We start from the raw sequence: 19,580 nt of genomic DNA on the forward strand, positions 1-19,580 counted from the left end.
AGATCACCTCCTGTGTAGCTATTTACTATGCACTGGATTCCATCCTTTCTCTTCTACTCAAAGTCATCGATCCAGGAATTGTCCTCTCTCCTGGATCAATTTCCCCCTCTTTACTGGCTCATTCCCACCAATGAACAAATATGCTATAACAGTCCCATGAAAAAAAAAAACCAAAACCTGGGGGGAGGGGTGCCTGAGCAGCTGAGTGGGTTAAACATCCAACTCTTGATTTTGGCTCAGGTCTCACAGTTTCTGGGATTGAGCTCCACATTGGGCGCTGCACTGCCACAGCAGGGGTTTTCTCTCTCTTTCTCTCTGTCCTTCTTCTGCTCACATGCGCTCTCTCTCTCAAAACAAATAAATAAAGTTAAAAAAAAAAAAAACCAAAAGCCTCCTGGGGCACCCGGTGGCTCAGTCAGATGGGCGTCCGACTCTTGATTTCGGCTCAGGTCAATTATCTCACGGTCGTGAGATCCAGCCTCAAGTTGGGGCTCAGCACGGAGCCTACTTGGGATTCTCTCTCCCCGCCTCTGCCCCTCCCCCACTTGCTCATGCTCTCTCTAAAAACACAAAAACAAAACAAAAACCTCCTGAACAACTTTAACCACACTGTCATCCTGGCACTCCACTGAAACAGCTCTTGTCCGGGCTACCAACGACCTCCACGTGGCCAAATCCACGGTCCTCATTTACTTGACCTGCCAGACGCATCTGACACACTCCATCTTCCTTAGAACATACTCCTCACTAACTTCCACCGCATTCTCTTACTTGTCCGCTAACTTCACTGGCTGTTCCTTTTCAGTCTCCTTTGCTAGTTCGTCCTCACCTCCAGAGCCCCTAAAAGTTGGGACACTCCAGTGTTCAAAGACCTGCCCCCTTCCTAGATTTATTCTCCAGGTGATCTCACACATGAACGTAAACACCACCGTCTGTATGCGCTGACTCCCACATTTATCTCTCTTACCCGGGCCTCTCCTCTGAACTCCAAACGACACACGCAACCGCCTACCGTGGGTGGGTCCGCGTGGATACCTGGCCGGGGTCACTACCGCCGCACCCTGCCCTCACGCCACCCGCTCCAGCTTTCCTCCCCACCGTCGTATGTAGCCACTCAAACCAAACCCCGACTGCTCCCCACTCCCCTACTAACTTCTGCATTCCTTCTCCTCTCAACTCGAATCTTCCAGTTACTCAGTCCAAAACCTCTAGAGCGCTCTTCAACTGGTCTCTTCCCTACCTCACATCCAATCCGTCAACAAATTCTGTCAACTCTGCCTTCAAAATACATCCCCACCTCGACTCCCTGCTCACCACCCCCCACCGCCTCTCACGGGGACTGGGAATACTGTCTGCTAACGAACGAGCTCGCTGCCCAGTCCCCACACAGCAGCCAGGATGACTCTCCTCAACGGCAAGCCAGATCACGTCGTGTCTCCAGGCAGAGCTCTGACGACACCCGCCTCCCTCTACTAGGACAGCTGCAGTCCTCACGCTCTCCTACGAGGCCCCCCATGGCCCGGTTCCCCAAACTTCCTCTCTTCTCCCTCGCTTCACCCTGGTTACTCTGGCCTCCTTACTGTTCTTTAAACATGCCAGCTCATCCCCAGCATCTGGCTACTGTACTGGCTGAAATACTCTTTCCACTTATCGGAGGGGCCTGCCTCCCCTCTTCCTCCAAATACCCACTCTGATGATGCTTTGAGAAAGGCCTGCCCTCACCACTCAGCCTGCGATGGTGAGCCACCTCTCCTCCATCCTCCCATTCCAGCACTCCCTCTCTCTCAGAATCAAATAGACTTTTCACCACAGCACTTAGCACTACCTGGCATATTGGTACTACTCTGCATTTGCTTACCAGTTCATTGGCGGTGACCCCCGTTGGAATGTAAGTGCCGTGAAGACAGGGACTTACAGTTTTGTTCACTACTGTCCCTGCAGTGACTAGAACAGAGCTTGGCACACAGAAGCTCTTTTAATGAATGAGGTTAAAGAACAGTTGTGTGTGGGAAGGAACTGGTCAGAGATGATGCTGGGAGGCTGGACAGATTGTGAAGAGTCTCAAACTCAGACTTCATTCCATAGAAGGGGGATGAATCACTCAAGGCTTTTGAGTAGACCACCCTAGACAGCTCTCTGTGCTCTATCTGAAAGGGTCCAGGATTGGCAACCACCTCTCTCTCGCAGATGAGCACCAGAGGACGTTCTCTGGACAAGAGGACAAAGCCAGCACTGCAGCCAAGGAATGACATTGCTATTTCTGTTCAGCAGAGAGTAATTGCAGTAGCCACATCAAAAGAAAATTATATTCTGGATCAAATATAGTTAAATGTCACTATAATTAGTGGGCAGCCTTACCTCAAGGCACATGCTATCTCATAATATCGTACTGATTCAGAAAGATCCACGGTGGCATACAGTTAAGTGAAAGAAGCCAGCAACGTACAGACCACAGGTTCATGGAAACATTACCCAGGGTTTCGCAACAAAAACCGCTATTCCTATTTTACCAACCGCTTCATATCCCATTTCCATTTTCAACACACAGTTTCCTCTTGTTCTAATTATGCCCAACAAAAATGACTTACAATTTTCAGACACTTGGACAAAAATTGTCATGGTACTGAATGGGTTTATAGGACTAAACCAGTGCATACTAGATGTTTGGACAATGTGTGCATTCAGTGTGTGTATGTGTGTATTTTAATGTTTTTATTATTTGAGAGAGAGAGACAGAGAGCAAGCAGCAGAGGGAGACACAGAATTGGAAGCAGGCTCCAGGATCTGAGCTGCCAGCATAGAGCCCGACTCAAACCCACAGACCGCGAGATCATGACCTGAGCTGAAGTCGGACGCTTAACCGACTGAGACACCCAGGCGCCCCCCAATGTGTGTATATTTGATAAAACGAGGTGGGGGCCTCCGGGCAGGAAGCTCTCATACTCCTATCCCTGTTCCCTTCATTATTACCTACTGGCACAGCAACAGGAGTCAGTCTTTGCTACTCTCCAAACTAAGGGCAGGTCTCACTGAGTCAAGGGACCTACAGAGCTACTGAGAGCAGAGATTATGGATCTATCTATTCAAAGGTAGCTAGCGTATGCCTATTATATGCCAGGCATTATGTGGAACATGTGACATCCTTCCTTTATCCTGGACCACTTTCTGGTTTCCCAACATGCCTAGCACCTTCTCCTGTCTGAGAAGCTTTGCGTTAGACATTCTCTTCACCAGATTGCAAAAAAGACGTGGGACAATGAAGTAGTCTAGTAAAGAAGCAGAGATGAGGGGTGCCTGGGTGGCTCTGTCAGTTAAGTGTCCAACCCTTGATTTCGGCTCAGGTCATGATCTCACAGTTGGTGAGTTAACCCCCCCCCCCCCCCCCCCCGCTTAGGGCTCCATGCTGACAGCACGGAACCTGCTTGGGATTCTTCTCTTCCCTGTCTCTCTGCCTCTCCCCTGCTTGTGCACTCTCTCTCTCACTCTCTCCTTCCCTCCCTCCCTCAAAATAAATAAATAAATAATTAAAAAAAAAAAAAAAAAAAAGAAGAAAGAAAAAAAGCAGAGATGAGAACCCAATAGCCTATTTCTGACTTTCCGGTTCCAGTTCTGAGTGGCCCAACCACACTTCATTTCCTGTTGCTGGATTTCTATGGGACCCGACAACCACCCCTCCTTGGAGTGGGTGCCTGTCCTTCGTCCCCAGAAATACCTTGGGTGCTTATCTTTCTCCTTCTGCTATTAGCCGTTGGGTGTAGCTGTTGTGTATAACCTTTATATCATGTGACTGGCCCGTTGCCTAGGCCTTCCACACACTAGGCACTCCCACTACCCACTAATTTATTCAGCAGCATGGACTGCTAAAGGCATTTCCCTTCAGGTGACTCTACCTGGTCCCACATTTGGTTCCCAGAGCCAACTAGTCTGCGACAGGTATCTGAATCTGCCACTGTCACACCCCCAAAACTTGCATCACAAGTAGAAGTGTTCGCTGGTAAGGAAAGTCAATCTCCCGTTGGAATCAAAGGTTTGGAGGGTAGGGGAGCCTGGCTGGCGCTTGTGACGTCCGATCTTGGGGTTGTGAGTTGGAACCCCACATTGGTTTTAGAGATTACTTAAGGACATTTTTTAAAGTATTAAAAAAAAAAAAAGATCTAGAAGGTAAAAGGAAACAGACAGGAGGCCTAGAATCTTGATTTATGCTTGTGAACAGAAAGAAATAGATCCACATGAAAAAACAGATCAATAGATAATGTCAAATGGTTGCTAAGGAGTAGCTGGTGACAGAGCAAAACTAGCAAAAAAGTGACCTTACAAGTCCTGCTAAGTCGAGCTCCTAGCAACACACAATGACATGTATAAGGCACTCAATACATATTTGCTGAGTAAATAAAGAGAGCGCTAACTGAATTAGTGGTTGACGTGCAGGATATAAAAAAGAACACAGGGTGTGCAATCCAAGGGCCTGGTTCTTACTGTAGGTCCATCTCTGGTAGCCGTGTGCTTTAGGGGAGACAGCTTCTCTTCCTCTCCATTTTCCATGTAAAATGGAACCATAGTACCTACTCTGGCCACTTCACAGGAGTGATAAGGATAAAACAAAATAAAAAACATGAGGATATTTTATAAACTGTCATCCCTAAAGAAATACAAAGTATAAAAGATAATGAAGGGATTAACAAGGAGGTGAAAAGACAACACTAGATGAGATCTTGGTAGAAACAGGTGGGGGGAGTTTTCACAGTTTCAATTCTCTAGAGCACTTTTTAATCAAAAATGACTGATGAAGTTAGAAGTTCAAATACACAAAGGTACTTGAAAAAATAGCAAGACATGATGATTATTACTGTCATTGTTCATCAGACCATTTCTCTACTAAGTGAGGTGGAGGGTAGGATAATGGGTTGACTAACCAGGTCATAAAGAGCCTCACACCTAGCTGATCCTTAATAACTGTTTTTGATGAAATGAAATACACATTTCGAAGCAGCTTTAGAAACAAAGCAAAAACTTGGGAATGCAAGCTGGTGCAGCCACTCTGGAAACCAGTGTGGAGGTTCCTCAAAAAAACTAAAAAGAGAACTAATTACCCTATGACCCAACAATTGCACTACTAGGCATTTATCCACGGGATACAGGTGTGCTGTTTCGAAGGGACACGTGCACCCCCGTGTTTATAGCAGCACTATCAACAGTAGCCAAAGTATGGAAAGAGCCCGAATGTCCATTGATGAATGAGTGGATAAAGAAGATATGGTATATATATACAATGGAGTATTGCTCGGAAATCAAAAAGAATGAAATGTTGCCATTGGCAACTATGTGGATGGAACTGGAGGGTATTATGCTAAGTGAAATTCGTCAGTCAGAGAAAGACAAAAATCATATGACTTCACTCATATGAGGACTTTAAGACACAAAACAGATGAACGTAAGGGAAGGGAAACAAAAATAATATAAAAACAGGGAGGGGGACCAAACAGAAGAGACTCATAAATATGGAGAACAAACTGAGGGTTGCTGGAGGGGTTGTGGGAGGGGGGATGGGCTAAATGGGTAAGGGGCACTAAGGAGTCTACTCCTGAAATCATTGTTGCACTAGATGCTAACTAATTTGGATGTAAATAAAAACAAACAAACAAAAAAAAAAAAAAACAGAGCAAAAACTAATTGTACCAGATGTATTAAGCAATGCAAAACAACTTAACCAAAGACCCACAGAAGTGAAACAGCCACAGAACCACTTTAGGAATCTGACAATATCATTTACACACTAAAAGGTTAAAAGAGAAAGAACAATCCTTGGAACACAGAAGTAGAATCGCAGTCAAATATCAAGCTCTATTAAAGCAGTTAAATGACCTGTTTGTAGACATGTTCTTAAATGCAGAAAATCCTAAAGATTCCATGAAACAACTGTTAGAACTAATAATGAATTCAGCAAAGTTGCAGAAATACAAAATCAACACCCAAAAATCAGTTGCATTTCTATACACTAACAATGAGCAATCCAAAATGGAAATTAAGAAAACAATTTCACTGACAATAGCATCGACAAGAATAAACTTACAAGGAGGCAAAAAGACCTATAACCTGAAAAGTACAAAATGCTGCTGAAAGAAATTAAGAACACCACAAATAAATGGAAAAACACCCATGTTCATGGATTGGGAGACTTAACATGGTTAAGATGTCAATACTACACAAAGTGATCCACAGATCTGATGCAACCCTATCAAAATCCCAGTAACATTTTTCGTAGAAATAAAAAAATCCGTCCTAATGTTCATATGGAATCTCAAGCGATCACAAATAGTCAAAATAATCTTGAAAAAGAAGAACCAAGTTGGGGGACTGACCTATCCTGATTCCAAAACTTACTACAAAGTTAGAGTAATGAAAATCATGTGGCACTAGCCTAAAGACAGACATACAGACCCATTGGATAGCGTAGAGAGCCAGAACTAAATAAACCCTCACATATACAGTTAAATGATTTTCAACGATGATGCCAAGATAAATCAATGGGGAAAGGACAGTCTTTTCAAAAACTGGTGCTGGGAAAATTGGAGATGCACATGCAAAAAAAAAAAAAAAAAAAAAAAAGAATTTGGAGCCACACCATATACCAAAAAACCCTCAAGATGGATCAAAGACCTAAATAAATGTATGAGTTAAAACTATAAAACTCTTAGAAGAAAACGGAGAAGAAAAGCTTCGTAACACTGGCTATGACAGTGGTTTCTTGAGTGTGACACCAAAAGCACGTGACACGAAAGGAAAAAATACGTATGCTGGGCTTCATCAAGATAAAAATTTTTGTGCATCAAAACATAATCACAGGGTGCCTGGGTGGCTCAGTCAGTTAAGCGTCCAACTCTGATTTTGGCTCAGGTCATGATCTCCTGGTTCAGTTCGTGAGATTTTACTCTGCACCTGCTTGAGATTCTCTCTCTCTCCCTCTCTCTCTGCCCCTCTCTGCCCCTCTTTCTCTCTCAAAATAAACACACACAAAATCATGTGAATGTACTTAACACTGTCACAAAAAACCATACACTTAAAAGTGACTAACATGGGAAGTTTTAAGTGTGTTTTCACCACGAGTTTTTTTTAAACGTAAACATGGAATAAAAACAGGACACTATCAATAGAATGAAAATGCAATTCAGATAATGAAAGAAGTATTTGTAAGAAGTCCTGTAACTAATCAGGGATTGACATCCAGAAAATGTAACAAACTCCCTGAACCTAGTCTACTTGAACCTAGTCTCTGACCACAAAGACTCTATTTTGAAGCACCAGCTACTCATGGCTGACATGCACTGGGCTGTGCTGTATGCTGCCCTCTGTGCTCAGAGTTTTATATGCATTACCTCATCCTAACAACCTTATGAAGGAGATGCTTATTATTCCCATAGCGGGGCACATGGGTGGCTCAGTCGGTTAAGCATGGACTTTGGATCAGGTCATGAACTCACAGCTTGTGAGTTCAAGCCCTGCCTCCAGCTCTGTGCTGACAGCCCAGAGCCTGGAGTCTGCTTCATATTCTGTGTCTCCGTCTCTCTCTGCCTCTCCCTTGCTCGTGCTCTCTCTCTCTCTCTCAAAAATAAACATTAAAAACAAACAGGGTTCAGAGAAGGTTAGTAGTAATTAGTCTAAGTTCCACAGTGAGAACGTGGCTAAGATTGGAACCTGGGCAACCTGTCTCACAGCCCAGGTTCTAAAGTGCCACTCTTTACTGCCTCCGCAAATCCCTCCACATTCACCTGATATTGTATAGCACTGCAAACGAGCATCATGAGACCATGTGACAAAAATGGAAAGGTGCTTATGGCAAAGTAAAAAGAGCAGGAAACAAAACTGTACATACATGTTTATTACATGTAGGTGAAACAGGCATCTGAAAACAGAAGTAGTGTGCCACAATAATACATATTCTGGGGGTGCCTCAGTGGCTCAGTCCATTGAGCGACTGACTCTCGATTTCGACCTCATGATTTGTGAGGTCGAGCCCCACGTTGGGCTCTGTGCTGGTAGCGTGGAGCCTGCTTGGGATTCTCTCCCCCTCTCTCTGACCCTCCCCCGCTCATGCATGCACACCTTTCTCTCAAAATAAATAAACTTAAAAAAATTTTTTTTAAATATAAATTCTGGCAAAGGAGTGTGGTTATGGGTTGCCTTTCTTTTCTTTTGTTGTACATTTCATATTCTTATCTGTACACGTAATATTCTTATTACAACATTAAGAATAATGTTATAAAATAGTGGAAACTTCCCTTTTCCCTCTTTTTATAATTTTTTTTTTATTTATTTTTGAGACAGAGAGAGACAGAGCATGAGCAGGGGAGGGGCAGAGAGAGAGGGAGACATAGAATCTGAAGCAGGCTCCAGGCTCCGAGTTGTCAGCACAGAGCCCGACGCGGGGCTCGAACTCACGGACTGTGAGATCATGACTTGAACTGAAGTCGGATGCTTAACCAACTTAGCCACCCAGGCACCCCCGCCCTTTTCCCTCTTTAAATCAAGTCCTCAGACCTCTGTGAAGAAGGCTCTAGAAACACTAGCATGAAAAACAAAGGTATGTAAGGCCAAGCCCTGCGTTAAAAAATCAGCAATACTGCAGACAGGATGGGTCGGGGGTTGCCTCTGTGAGGGAGCAAGGCTAAACGTGGCAGTGCTGAAGGTTTGCAGAGGCTCCGAGAAGACAGTGCTGGAAGCAGGGGCTTTTGTAAGTTTCTATTTCTTTGGTTCACAGGAGAACAGTACCGAACAGAAAAATATCTCCACAGTTCTAAATCAGTGTTTTCCAAGTGCCAGTCATTCCTACAATATGACCACAATTTTTATTCCATGTGTTTACAAACTGCTAATTTTTTACTTAAAATTTTAAAATGTTATTACTTTTCTTTTTACTTTAAGACGTTTTACTTTAAAAACAACAACAAAAAAGTTTTACTTAAAAGGGAAACTTTATAACAATAACTATAAATAGAAAGCCTGCATCCCTTGCTGTAAGTAGAAGGGAACTATAAAAATAAATACATAGGGGCATCTGGGTGGCTCAGTCGGTTAAGCATCTTGACTCTTGATTTCAGCTCAGTCAGGTCATGATCTTACGGGGTCGTGAGATCCAGCCCCACATCTGGTTCTGGGCTGGTGGTGCAGAGTCTGCTTGGGATTCTGTCTCCTTCTCTCTGCCCTTCGCCTGCTTGTGCACATTCTCTCTCAAAATAAAAATACATCAAGAGACGAAACAATGCTTTAGCTAGATATAATTCACTGCCTGCTAAAAGCAGTAGCTGTGGGGTTAGACAGTTTGCTTTCAAGGAGGCAGTTTGGATTTTATTTTAAGTACAGTGGAAAATCACTGAAGGATTTTAAGTAGGAAGACACATGGTCTGATTGGATATCTTAACAACCCTCTCTTGGAAGTTTTTTAAAAATGAGAAAAAAACGAGAAAAGACACAGAAGAACTGAACTGAACAACACCATCATCTACTTTTACCTAAATGACAATCACCAAACGCTACACCCTGATGGAACCCTTGTGCACTACTGATAGGAATGTGAAATGATACGGTCACTGTGAAAACCGTGGTTTTTTTACGGTGGTTCCTTAAAAAAAAAAAAAAAAAATCTAAACAGAATTACCCACTAATCCTGCAACTCCAATTCTGGGTATATACCCAAAGGAACTGAAAGCAGACCTTGAAGAAATATCCGTACAACTATGTTCATAGCAGCATTATTCACAATAGCCAAACAGTAGAAGCAACCCAAAGTCAATAACAAAATGAATAGATAAACAAAATGTAGTATATAGACACGATGAAATATTATTCAGTCTTAAAACGTAAGGAAAGTGACCCATGCTATAACATGGATGACCCCTCAGGAAAATTTATTAAGTCAAATAAGCCAGTCACAAAAAGACAGGTACTGTGTTACTGCACTTACCTGAGGCACCAACGGTAGTCTAACTCTTAGGGGCAGAAAGTGCTATGGAATTGTATGACATTTCTGGACATAAGAGACTCCATTTTGAAGCTCTTTTTTCCTTCCCAAACTGATGAACGCTCGAACTGGGACAGAACGTCAATTGTCTTACAGACGGTTGCTCATAAAATTTCAACACGGCAACTGGTGTTCGGATCATATGAGGACAGTAAAGTTAATTAATACATACCAGGGCCAGTTTCATTTGATAGCGCAAGTAAAATAATCAGTAAGAGAGTCATCAGAAGTGGCTCAAGCGGTCAACCCCAAACTAGCTGGGTCTTTCTTTTCTTCTTTACCTAAATCATGCAGTTACCCCATTTCCATCTCTCTCATAAAAAACCCTGCTTTCCCTAGATGAGTGGGACACTTCTCTGGTTATTCCAAAATCTGTGCTCCCCAGATTGCAATTCTGAGACCCCAAATAAAGGATTTTGCTCTTTTTCAGTTTTGCCCCTCTTCTCAGTTGACAACAGGATGGTGGTTCCCAGGTGCCGGGCGGGGAGAATGAGGAGTTAGCGTTTAAGGGTACAGAGTCTCAGCTGTGCAAAATGAATGGTTCTGGAGACAGTGCCGGTGAGGACAACCATCTGCACTTAATGCCAAAGAACTGTACGCTTAAACATGGCTAAGGCGGTGGGCGCCTGGCTGGCAAAGTGGCAAGAACATGTGACTCTTGATCTCGGGGTCCTGAGTTCGAGCCCCACACTGGGTGTAGAAATTACTTAATAAAACTTAAAAAAAAAAAAAAAGAGTTTTTTTAAATGGTGAAGATGGTAAAATTTATGTAATGGATATTTTACCACAATTTAAAGAAAACAACATTAACACCAAATCCAAAGGCTGCAGATTTTGCCTTGAGAAACTCGGTGAGTGGTGATCTATTCACGGAGATAGGGCAGAATGTGGAAAGAGCAGCTCTGGGTAGAAAATACAAGAGTTTTGGGGTGGGGCGCCTGGGCGGCTCAGTCGTTAAGCACCTGACTTCGACTCAGGTCACAATCTCACGGTTCCTGAGTTGGAGTCCCACATCAGGTGAGCACGAGCCCCACTTCGGGTGAGTATGAGCCCTGTTTTGGATGAGCTTGAGCCCTGCTTTGGGTGAGCCCGGCTTCTCTCTCTGTCTCTGCCCCTTGTGGGACTGTCTCTCTCTCTCTCTGCCCCTTGCTCACTTGTGCCCCACCCCCCCAAATAAATAAAGAGTTTTGGGGTATGTTAAGCCTGATGCAAACTTGACAATTAGATGGAGATGTTAAGTGGGCAGTTAAATTTTTTTTAAGTGTATTTATTCTGAGAGAAAGAGGAAGAGGGTAGGAGAGGGGCAGAGGGAGATGGAGAGACAGAATCCCAAGCAGGATCCGCTGTCAGCACAGAGCCTGATGCGGGGCTCGGACCCATGAACCATGAGATCATGACCTGAGCTGAAATTAAGAGTCTACGCTTAATTGACTGAGCTGCCCAGATGGCCCTAGACAGCTGGATTTCCAAATGTGAAGTTTCAAAGAAAAAGTCAGGGACAGAATTACAGATCTAGACAAAAATAAGGATACAAATACTTAATTGGGGATTATTAGCATATAAATAGGATTCAAAACCACAGGATGGGGTGAGATTACCCAGAGAGGAGGTAGAGAATAGAAGAGGGAGTAACAAGACAACCTTGGAGCACCCCATTATTGAGAGTGAAAGCACAGGGCAAAAAAGCATAATAATGAAAAGAATCAAGCAGTGAGGGAAATAAGGAGATGCTTAAAAAAAAAAAATCAGATGTCTAGACCTAAGCCTGGGAACTTGGAACTAAGAGGTGAAGGGCAAATAAAATCTCCCTAGGCTGTGAGAGCCGGGAGGGAATGTGCACGTGGCAGAGGCAGCGGGAGAAAGGAGGAGAACTGAATATTTGGAAGGTGCCACCGACAGGACTTGGTGACTGACTAGATGTGGGATGGAAAGGAGAGGAAATTAAATGACACAGTGGTTTCTTTTTGGCAGGTTACTGCTGTCATTAAAACAAGTAATACAAGGGGCGCCTGAGTGGCTCAGTGGGCTGAGCGTCCGACTTCGGCTCAGGTCACGATCTTGCAGTTCGTGGGTTCGAGCCCCGCGTCGGGCTCTGTGCTGACAGCTCAGAGCCTGGAGCCTGTTTCAGATTCTGTGTCTCCCTCTCTCTCTCTGCCCATCCCCCACTTGTGTTTTCTCTCTCTCTCTCTCTCTCTCGCTCTCAAAAATAAAATAAAACAGGGGCGCTTGGGTGGCTTGGTCGGTTAAGCGTCCGACTTCGGCTCAGGTCACAATCTTGCAGTTCGTGGGTTCGAGCCCCGCGTCGGGCTCTGTGCTGACAGCTCAGAGCCTGGAGCCTGTTTCAGATTCTGAGTCTCCCTCTCTCTCTGACTCTCCCCTGTTCATTCTCTGTCTCTGTCTCAAAAATAAATAAAAACGTTAAAAAAAAAATTAAAAAAAAAAACAAGTAATACAAGATGGAAGGACAGAAATAAGGGATTTGGGTTCTTTCTATAGTGGTGGGTCGTGTGTGTGTGTGTGTGTGTGTGTGTGTGTGCGCGCGCGTGTGTAGGGAGGAGGGCCGAAGAAGAATGTTAGTCATGACAGCCAACATTAATTGAGCACCTGTCAGTGCTATCTATCTATTTTGGAGAGCTGGGGCATCCGTTTGCAAAGAACACTGTCATCAATGAGCACAAAAATCCTACGTTGAAAATTAAGGAAGTGAAGTTAGCCCAAAGCCAAACAGGTGGTATGCAGCACAGAGGGCCTCAAACCTGGGTCGGATGGATTCCGAGCCCAAGTTTGAGGTACCCATGGGATAGTAGTTAGGGATGCAGGAGTCATCAAGGCAGTTAAAGTCTTAGGAGGGATGTGATCACCCATGGAGAAAATATGCAGGTCAGTGAATTATATTATCCATACACTTGACTAACTCTTACAATGGTACAATAGACCTTTTCCTCACCTACAAAAAGGAAGTAATACCTAATTTGTAAGTAATGCCACTGAAGGCAGTTTTTGTATTCCTAGGGTTGTATTACCTGGAACAAAAAGACCACTCCACAAAAGCTTGCTGAAGCTGTGAAAAACCAAAACCAAAACCAAAACCAAAACCAAAACCAAAACCAAAACCAAAACCCAATAACTGGTCACAATTAGAAAATTATTAAACAATATGAGAACAACTATTTCCTGACCAAATTACAGCATAGTTTTTTTTCGTTCCCTCTCTGTGTGGCATGCGACAAATGAACTGGTTCTTCCTGCACCACAATAGTGTCTGTTTTATGAATTGTTCTGTGACAAGTAGTACATGGGAGACAGAACTCAGTGAGACACGACCTCTTACCTACCACTGAAAGGTTAAGTACGATCTGCAAAGACAATGTGATACAATGTATCAAGAGCCTCAAGGCCTTAACTCAGCAATCTTATTTAGGAATTCATCCAAAGAAAACATTAAGAGATGTGGCCAAAGGTTTAGGTTAGAAGTAATAAAATATCCAACCACAGAAAAATTATTAAATAAGCCATCATACAGACATAGGGTAGAGCATCATATGTGGCTCTCAAATCAAGTTTTTGAAGAACACTTAAAAATACGAGAAAATGATTTTGATAAGTATAATGAAAAAAGTAGAATATAAACTAGACTGAGTACGACCATCATTCTGCGTTTAAATGTAGATGTAGCTATCTATTTATCATTACCCAGCAAAAAGATTACAGGAGATCATAATATTCTTTGTTTTTCGGGATTTCTAAAATTTCTGCAGAAGGTACATTTTCATTTTACAACTCAAAAACCTATGGTAAATAAAATTAAAGACAGCACTCACCTTCTTTCTTTTTCTAGAAGAATTCCTTGTGGGGTCAGGCTTCTCAAACTCTGCTGACTTTGCCTCTTCCTTCTCCTCTTCTTCATCTGGTATCAGAGAATATTTGGTCCCTCCTGGTTGCATAAAACAATCCTTTGCAAAGTGGCCTGCAGAGGAGAGGCAGAAGAGGTAAGGAGGGGAGAAGGAGCCTCTCCGCTCAGCATGTGGACCTTCCCCAGAGGCTCCTGAAAGGGGCTAGCTGGTCCAGGAGGTATGACTGAATTCGCTCAGAGCGGCTTCTGGGTTCAGAGCAGATTTTTCTGGCACCTCAAGATGGCATCGCTCACGCAGCCAGAGTCAGGCCAGCATCTGGTCCTAGAGCCGGGGGAACCACTGGCACTCCTGTGGACGTGGCAAAGGAGATGAGGAAGCAGGTCTGTGCTTCCTTCCACTAGCAATGGGGCTTAGTTATTTTTGAAGATCTATTTGGAACTTACTCCTGACATCCAAAGGCTGCTCCAGAGAGAATGCTTAGCAGAGGGAGCTGAGTGGCAGGCCAAGCCCTACAGGAAGACAGCTCTTAGGCAGCCGGCAGGAAGGTGGCATTTGCCTCCGAGCTAACACACTGAGACAGGCAGTCACCTGGGGGCACTCAACATCCAGACGGTCAGGTCTGGCAAGGGCCTTAGAGATCATCAAGTCCAACACCGCATGTGCAGAGGATATAAAGGCCCAGAGTAGAGAAGTAGCTCAACGTCACAAAGAGAGCAGCGGAGCTAAAAGTTACCCCAGGTTCCTGCCTCCCTGCGCTGTGCTCTTCTGGCTGCACCAAGACCGACCACCTTGGGTCTCTGCTGACTGGGCCCAATTCTGCGTGTTATATTCTCTGCCCCACGTAACACCTGGAGGACGCAAGCCGAAGGTAAGAGAACCCCACTCCCCCGGAGCCTAATGTGCTGTCAGGGGGCCCTTTAACAGCTGCCACGGAGCTGGTTTTGTCCAAGCCTGCTACAGACCCTGTTTCGGGGGCACAGATGATCCCATGAGATCATCAAAAAGCTCTGTGTCAACTACTTTGCAACTCTGAATCCAGAAGCTGGATGGTGCCTCCAAGGGGAATACAGCATTAAGTTTTCCAAATATCTGGACTGTTCCCACAATCCCCCTGAGGAGGTATTCTTTCAATTTTATTTTTCCCTTCCTCCCTCTACATTAATGGTAAGTAGGGGCTTAAACCCCACCACAACAATCGGGGCACAAATCTGCTATAGAAAATTCAAGAGAGAAGGGTAAAAGGAAGGCAAGGGAGATGGGGTGACAAATTGAGGTCACTCTGAAATGAGACGCTGGCAGTCCCTCTCATGATAGCTCCGGAGAGGGAAGTCAGGCTGAGTGAGCTCTTTAACACCCGAGTAAGACTAGAAGAAACCTGAGGAGGCAGCTTCAAGGAAGAGGCCAGCCTGTGTTCTTTATTACTCAAAGGGTACTGTATTTGGAACTCTGAAGTTAAAGAGATAAAGAGGGGAGCAAGAAAGGGTTTGACTTGGATCCTTGAGGAATGTATTTCCAAGTCACTTCGTTTCTGCAGAATAATAATGGTCCTTGGAGGTAAAACTTTACGGTGCTCACCATAATCCAACACTCTCCCCCCTCCTGGCATAGTACATGGGGACCTTGCCTGGACAGGGCATCAGCCGTGAAGAGGGGGAGCGGGGTGACAGTATAGTATTCAGCGGGGCCAGCATTCCGAAAAGGAAACAGGAAGAGCGCGAACTCTGGTGAGAGTCTAGTAGGAATAAGAGCAGGAGCAGGTGAGGCCATCGCCAGACTAAAAAGCAGGGTGAGCCACACGCAAACCAGGCGGCCTCCCGCATCCAGCAAGGGGCCATCACAAGGAGAGGAGGACTGGCACGGCAGAGGCTTCACCTTACCTTTACAGCCACACTTCTTGCAGGTGGTGTTCAGGACAGCCTCGAGGGTGATCTTCTGCCCAGTGTAATCCTGGAAGGACCGCCTCCGCCTCTCTTCCTGCCTGTAACGAAAAGGACACTGACTGACGGCCCTCTTAAGAGATGTGCCAGAGATACTAGAAGGTAATGTCGTATACTGGTTTTTTGTTTTGTTTTTTGGCAGGTAGAAGGAAAAAAGAAGGAAAAGCGTCGTGCATGAGGAGACAAGCAGTGAAAGCAGCGCCATGAAACAGATGATTTTTTTCATTCAGGACAGGCTCTGAATTAATAATTATGAACGAGACAACTTCAGCTCACCGAAGCACAGAGGATAAAGCTGTAATTACTCACCTCACTAAGCCCCCTATAACCCTGACAAGGTCACTCCTGGGGTTTAAAAGACCTCCAAAGGCTTCCTAAAAAATCAGGTCCAAATCCCTTACTTTGGTGCTTGAGGCCTTTCCCAGTCTGGCTCTAACCTGCTTCTCTGGCCCCATCTTTACTTGTACGAGATGCTCTAGCCAAACAGGTTTAGTTTGCCTTCTCCAGATGGTTCGCTGCCCTCACCTGGGCAGTTCCCTCCCCCTGGAATGCTGCCTCCCCTCTCTCCTCCCACCTCACCACCCCCAAACATCTCAAGGCTCAGTCAATGACCATCTCTCCTTCTATCAGGTCTTCTCCCGAGCCCTCAGCCAGGATTCATCTCTTTGTTCACATTCCTGTAGCGCTTCTTTTTTTTTTTTTTTTTTTTTTTTTAAATGTTTATTTATTTTTGCGACAGAGAGAGACAGAGCATGAATGGGGGAGGGTCAGAGAGAGAGGGAGACACAGAATCTGAAGCACGCTCCAGGCTCTGAGCTGTCAGCACAGAGCGCGACGCGGGGCTCGAACTCACGGACCATGAGATCATGACCTGAGCCGAAGTCGGACGCTTAACCGACTGAGCCACCCAGGCGCCCCTCCTGTAGCGCTTCTTAAAAGTTCTAAAGGTACTACTAAGGTATATGTGCAAAAAGGCGTTCATAAGCATACAGCTTGACCGGCTTTCACGATCTGAACACACCTAGGAAACCAGGATTCAGACAAGGAAACAGAAGGTGGCCAGCACCTCCAAAGCCCCGCTAGTCACCATGCCTCCCCCAAGGGTAACCGCTACTCTCATTTCTAACAGCACAGTTTCATGGATTTTTGTAAATTATGTGAAGGGAATCCTAGAGTACGGACGCTTCTCTGTTTGGCTTCTTTCACTGGTTTGGGAGATTCATCTGTATTGCTGTGTGCACTTATGCGTCACCAATTCTCGCTGCTGCAAAGTATTTAGCTGTCGAGAGGTATCTGAGTAGTCTCTATCAGGAACAGTTCTTCTGTGAACTTTCTAGCACGTCTTTCAGTGAACAGATATATACGCAGTTCTGTTGGGAAATGCCTACTTCCAGGGAGCAGAGGAACAGTATACTGGGCTGTAGGGCATCAGCTGTAGCAGACGCTGCCGGCCGGTTTTCCGTGGCGCTTACCAATTACACTCCTACCAGCTGCCATGGCTTTCTTTGACCTTTACTGTAACACACAGTACCTGCACAGAGTGGGCACTCAGGAATGTTCGATCGCAGAGTGTTACCCTCGATCACTCTTTCTTTCAAACTCAAACTGTAGTCAAACACACTTCACTCCCAGCGCACATCACACTTTATAGCCCGATCCCCTGACGTTTCTTCTCTGGACTGTGAGCCCTTTCTACAACACCTTACTTGTCTTTGTTCTCCCAGCACCTTAGCCCAAGGCTTAGCAAGCGACCACATCAATGAGTGAATGCTGAAATTTCTGTGGTCTTGACCCCAAATGTTTTTTCTTTACCTAAACCTCTTTAACTTTGAACACTGACTTCACCTAAGCTTTTCCAACTATTCTCCAGGTCTCTAGAGAGTCCAGCAAAACCAGAAATATTCTGCCAAAAACGCCCCCTCACCCAGAGAAATGCAGGATGACCATATCAAAGCAGAACAAAACTGCCCACCTCACATATTTTAGTTCACAGTTTCATGGGATACGCAGGCTCAAGAGAGGAAACAGAAAAGACCGAGATACTCCGTATTCTGTCCTGGTCATTCTTCAGTTCAGCTCCCACACATCTTCTCTAACATGTTCCCTGCTACCACAGGCAGAGTTAATGACTCTTCTGTGCTCCCACACCGGTTTACTCTCTGAGCATTTTGTTACATTTGTTTACATTTTGGCTCACCCTCCTACCCCGAGCAGGACTTCAAAGATAAAGTCCATGTCTTACTTTTCCCGATATCTGAACAGCAAGCATGTTCTCTAGCATACCGCTGTCCCACAGAATGCAATGACGGGCAAGTTCTCCAAGTTTATGTCTGTACTGCTGACTAATATTTATATCTGTGGCCACTGAGCACTTAAAATGTGGTTAGTGTAACTGACAAATTAGATACTAAATTTTATTTAATTTTAATTTACATTTAAATAACCATACGTAACTTAGTGGCTACCTAGTGGGACAGTGCAGACAAGCGTCCTAAGTTCTGAAAATGTCTGCTCAAATCCCCAGCTTTTGCCCTAGGATAATCTTACTCAAAGAATAGGGGGTCACTGTCTAGCATGGGTCATGGGAGAGGGTCCTTTCAAAGAGTAAAGCTTGAGTTACAGAAACCAAGGTGAGGGGACACCTGGCTGGCTTAGTGGGTGGAGCATGTGACTCTTGAGCTCGGGGTTGTGAGTTCAAGCCCCATGCTGGGTGTGGGGATTACTTAAAAAAATAAAATCTTAAAAAAAAAAAACAAAAACGGGTGCCTGGGTGGCTCAGTTGGTTGAGTGTCATGACTTCGGTCATGATCTCACGGTTCGTAAGTTTGAGCCCCACATCAAGATCTCTATGCAGATCTCCATGCAAGATCTCAGCACAGAGCCCGCTTTGGAAGCTCTGCCTCCCCTGCCCTTCCCCACTCACACTTTCTGTCTCAAAAATGGATAAACACTTATTTAAAAAAAAAAAAAAAAGGTGAGGTGAGTAGAGAGAGAAATGGGAGTTACTTGTCAAGAGGCATAAAGTTTCAGTTAAACAAGATGAACTAAGTTCTAGAGCCCTGCTGTACAACACCGTACCTAGTAAACAATACCATAAGTACACTTAAGATTTTGTTAAGAGGGTAGATCTCATGGTAAGTATTCTTCCCACAATAAAACTCATTTTTCTTAAAAACCAGGGCAGGATCTTGGGGACGTAACTTGAGAAAGTCACACACTTCATGGCGTTCAGATGTCCTTATCTGCGGAGCTGAGTTTCAAGTGATTATGAGCTGCAGCTTAAACAAATCCTCATTATAATCAATTCCAATATTCTGTGGGTCCTAACATACTACAAGCCAAACGTAAGTCCCACTTAATACTCCATTCAACAAACGTGTCATTTACCACATCTCCCTTTCTGTGCTCACTGTCATCGTGCTGCTTTAGGCTTCTAACTACATCACATCTAAATAGCAATAATCCCCTCACGGGTCTCCCTGCCTCCAAGTTTCCTCCTCCAATCCATCCAGTGCACATAGTTGAATTAAACTTTCTTTTTTTCAGTTCAACTATTAAGTGGTAGGCATCGGTGCGAGTACTAGGGATATGAGTAAGTACGTTAAAATGACAGAACATGGTCCTTCTCCTCAAGGAGCTAACAGACTAGCAGCAGAGGGAGACGTACACACGGGTAACTACAGTGGTGAACCATAAATACTCTTTTTTTTTTTTTTTTTTAAGTTTATTTATTTATTTTGAGAGAGAGAGAAAGCATGAGCGGAGGGGCAGAGA

General features: G+C 44.5%; 1 protein-coding gene across 6 annotated transcripts in view; it reads right to left on the reverse strand.

Annotated features, from left to right (window-relative positions):
• The window catches only part of ZCCHC17 (zinc finger CCHC-type containing 17), a 60,925-nt gene that overhangs the window by 4,885 nt on the left and 36,460 nt on the right, over nucleotides 1–19,580 (reverse strand). For 4 of the 6 annotated variants that reach the window (XM_060621910.3, XM_060621909.3, XM_078452136.2 and 1 more), the window contains 2 exons: nucleotides 15,747–15,847; nucleotides 13,837–13,982 (listed from right to left, as the gene is read on the reverse strand). In XM_060621910.3, coding sequence (XP_060477893.2) covers nucleotides 13,837–13,982; nucleotides 15,747–15,847 — 247 coding nt within the window. Of the gene's footprint in view, nucleotides 1–4,446; nucleotides 4,575–13,167; nucleotides 13,372–13,836; nucleotides 13,983–15,746; nucleotides 15,848–19,580 lie in introns of those variants that run through there. The other 2 variants (XM_060621914.3, XM_060621912.3) reach the window with 2 other exon arrangements.

Source organism: Panthera onca, chromosome C1, assembly GCF_046562875.1.
Source record: "Panthera onca isolate mPanOnc1 chromosome C1, mPanOnc1 haplotype 2, whole genome shotgun sequence".
Taxonomy (NCBI): Eukaryota; Metazoa; Chordata; class Mammalia; order Carnivora; family Felidae; genus Panthera; species Panthera onca.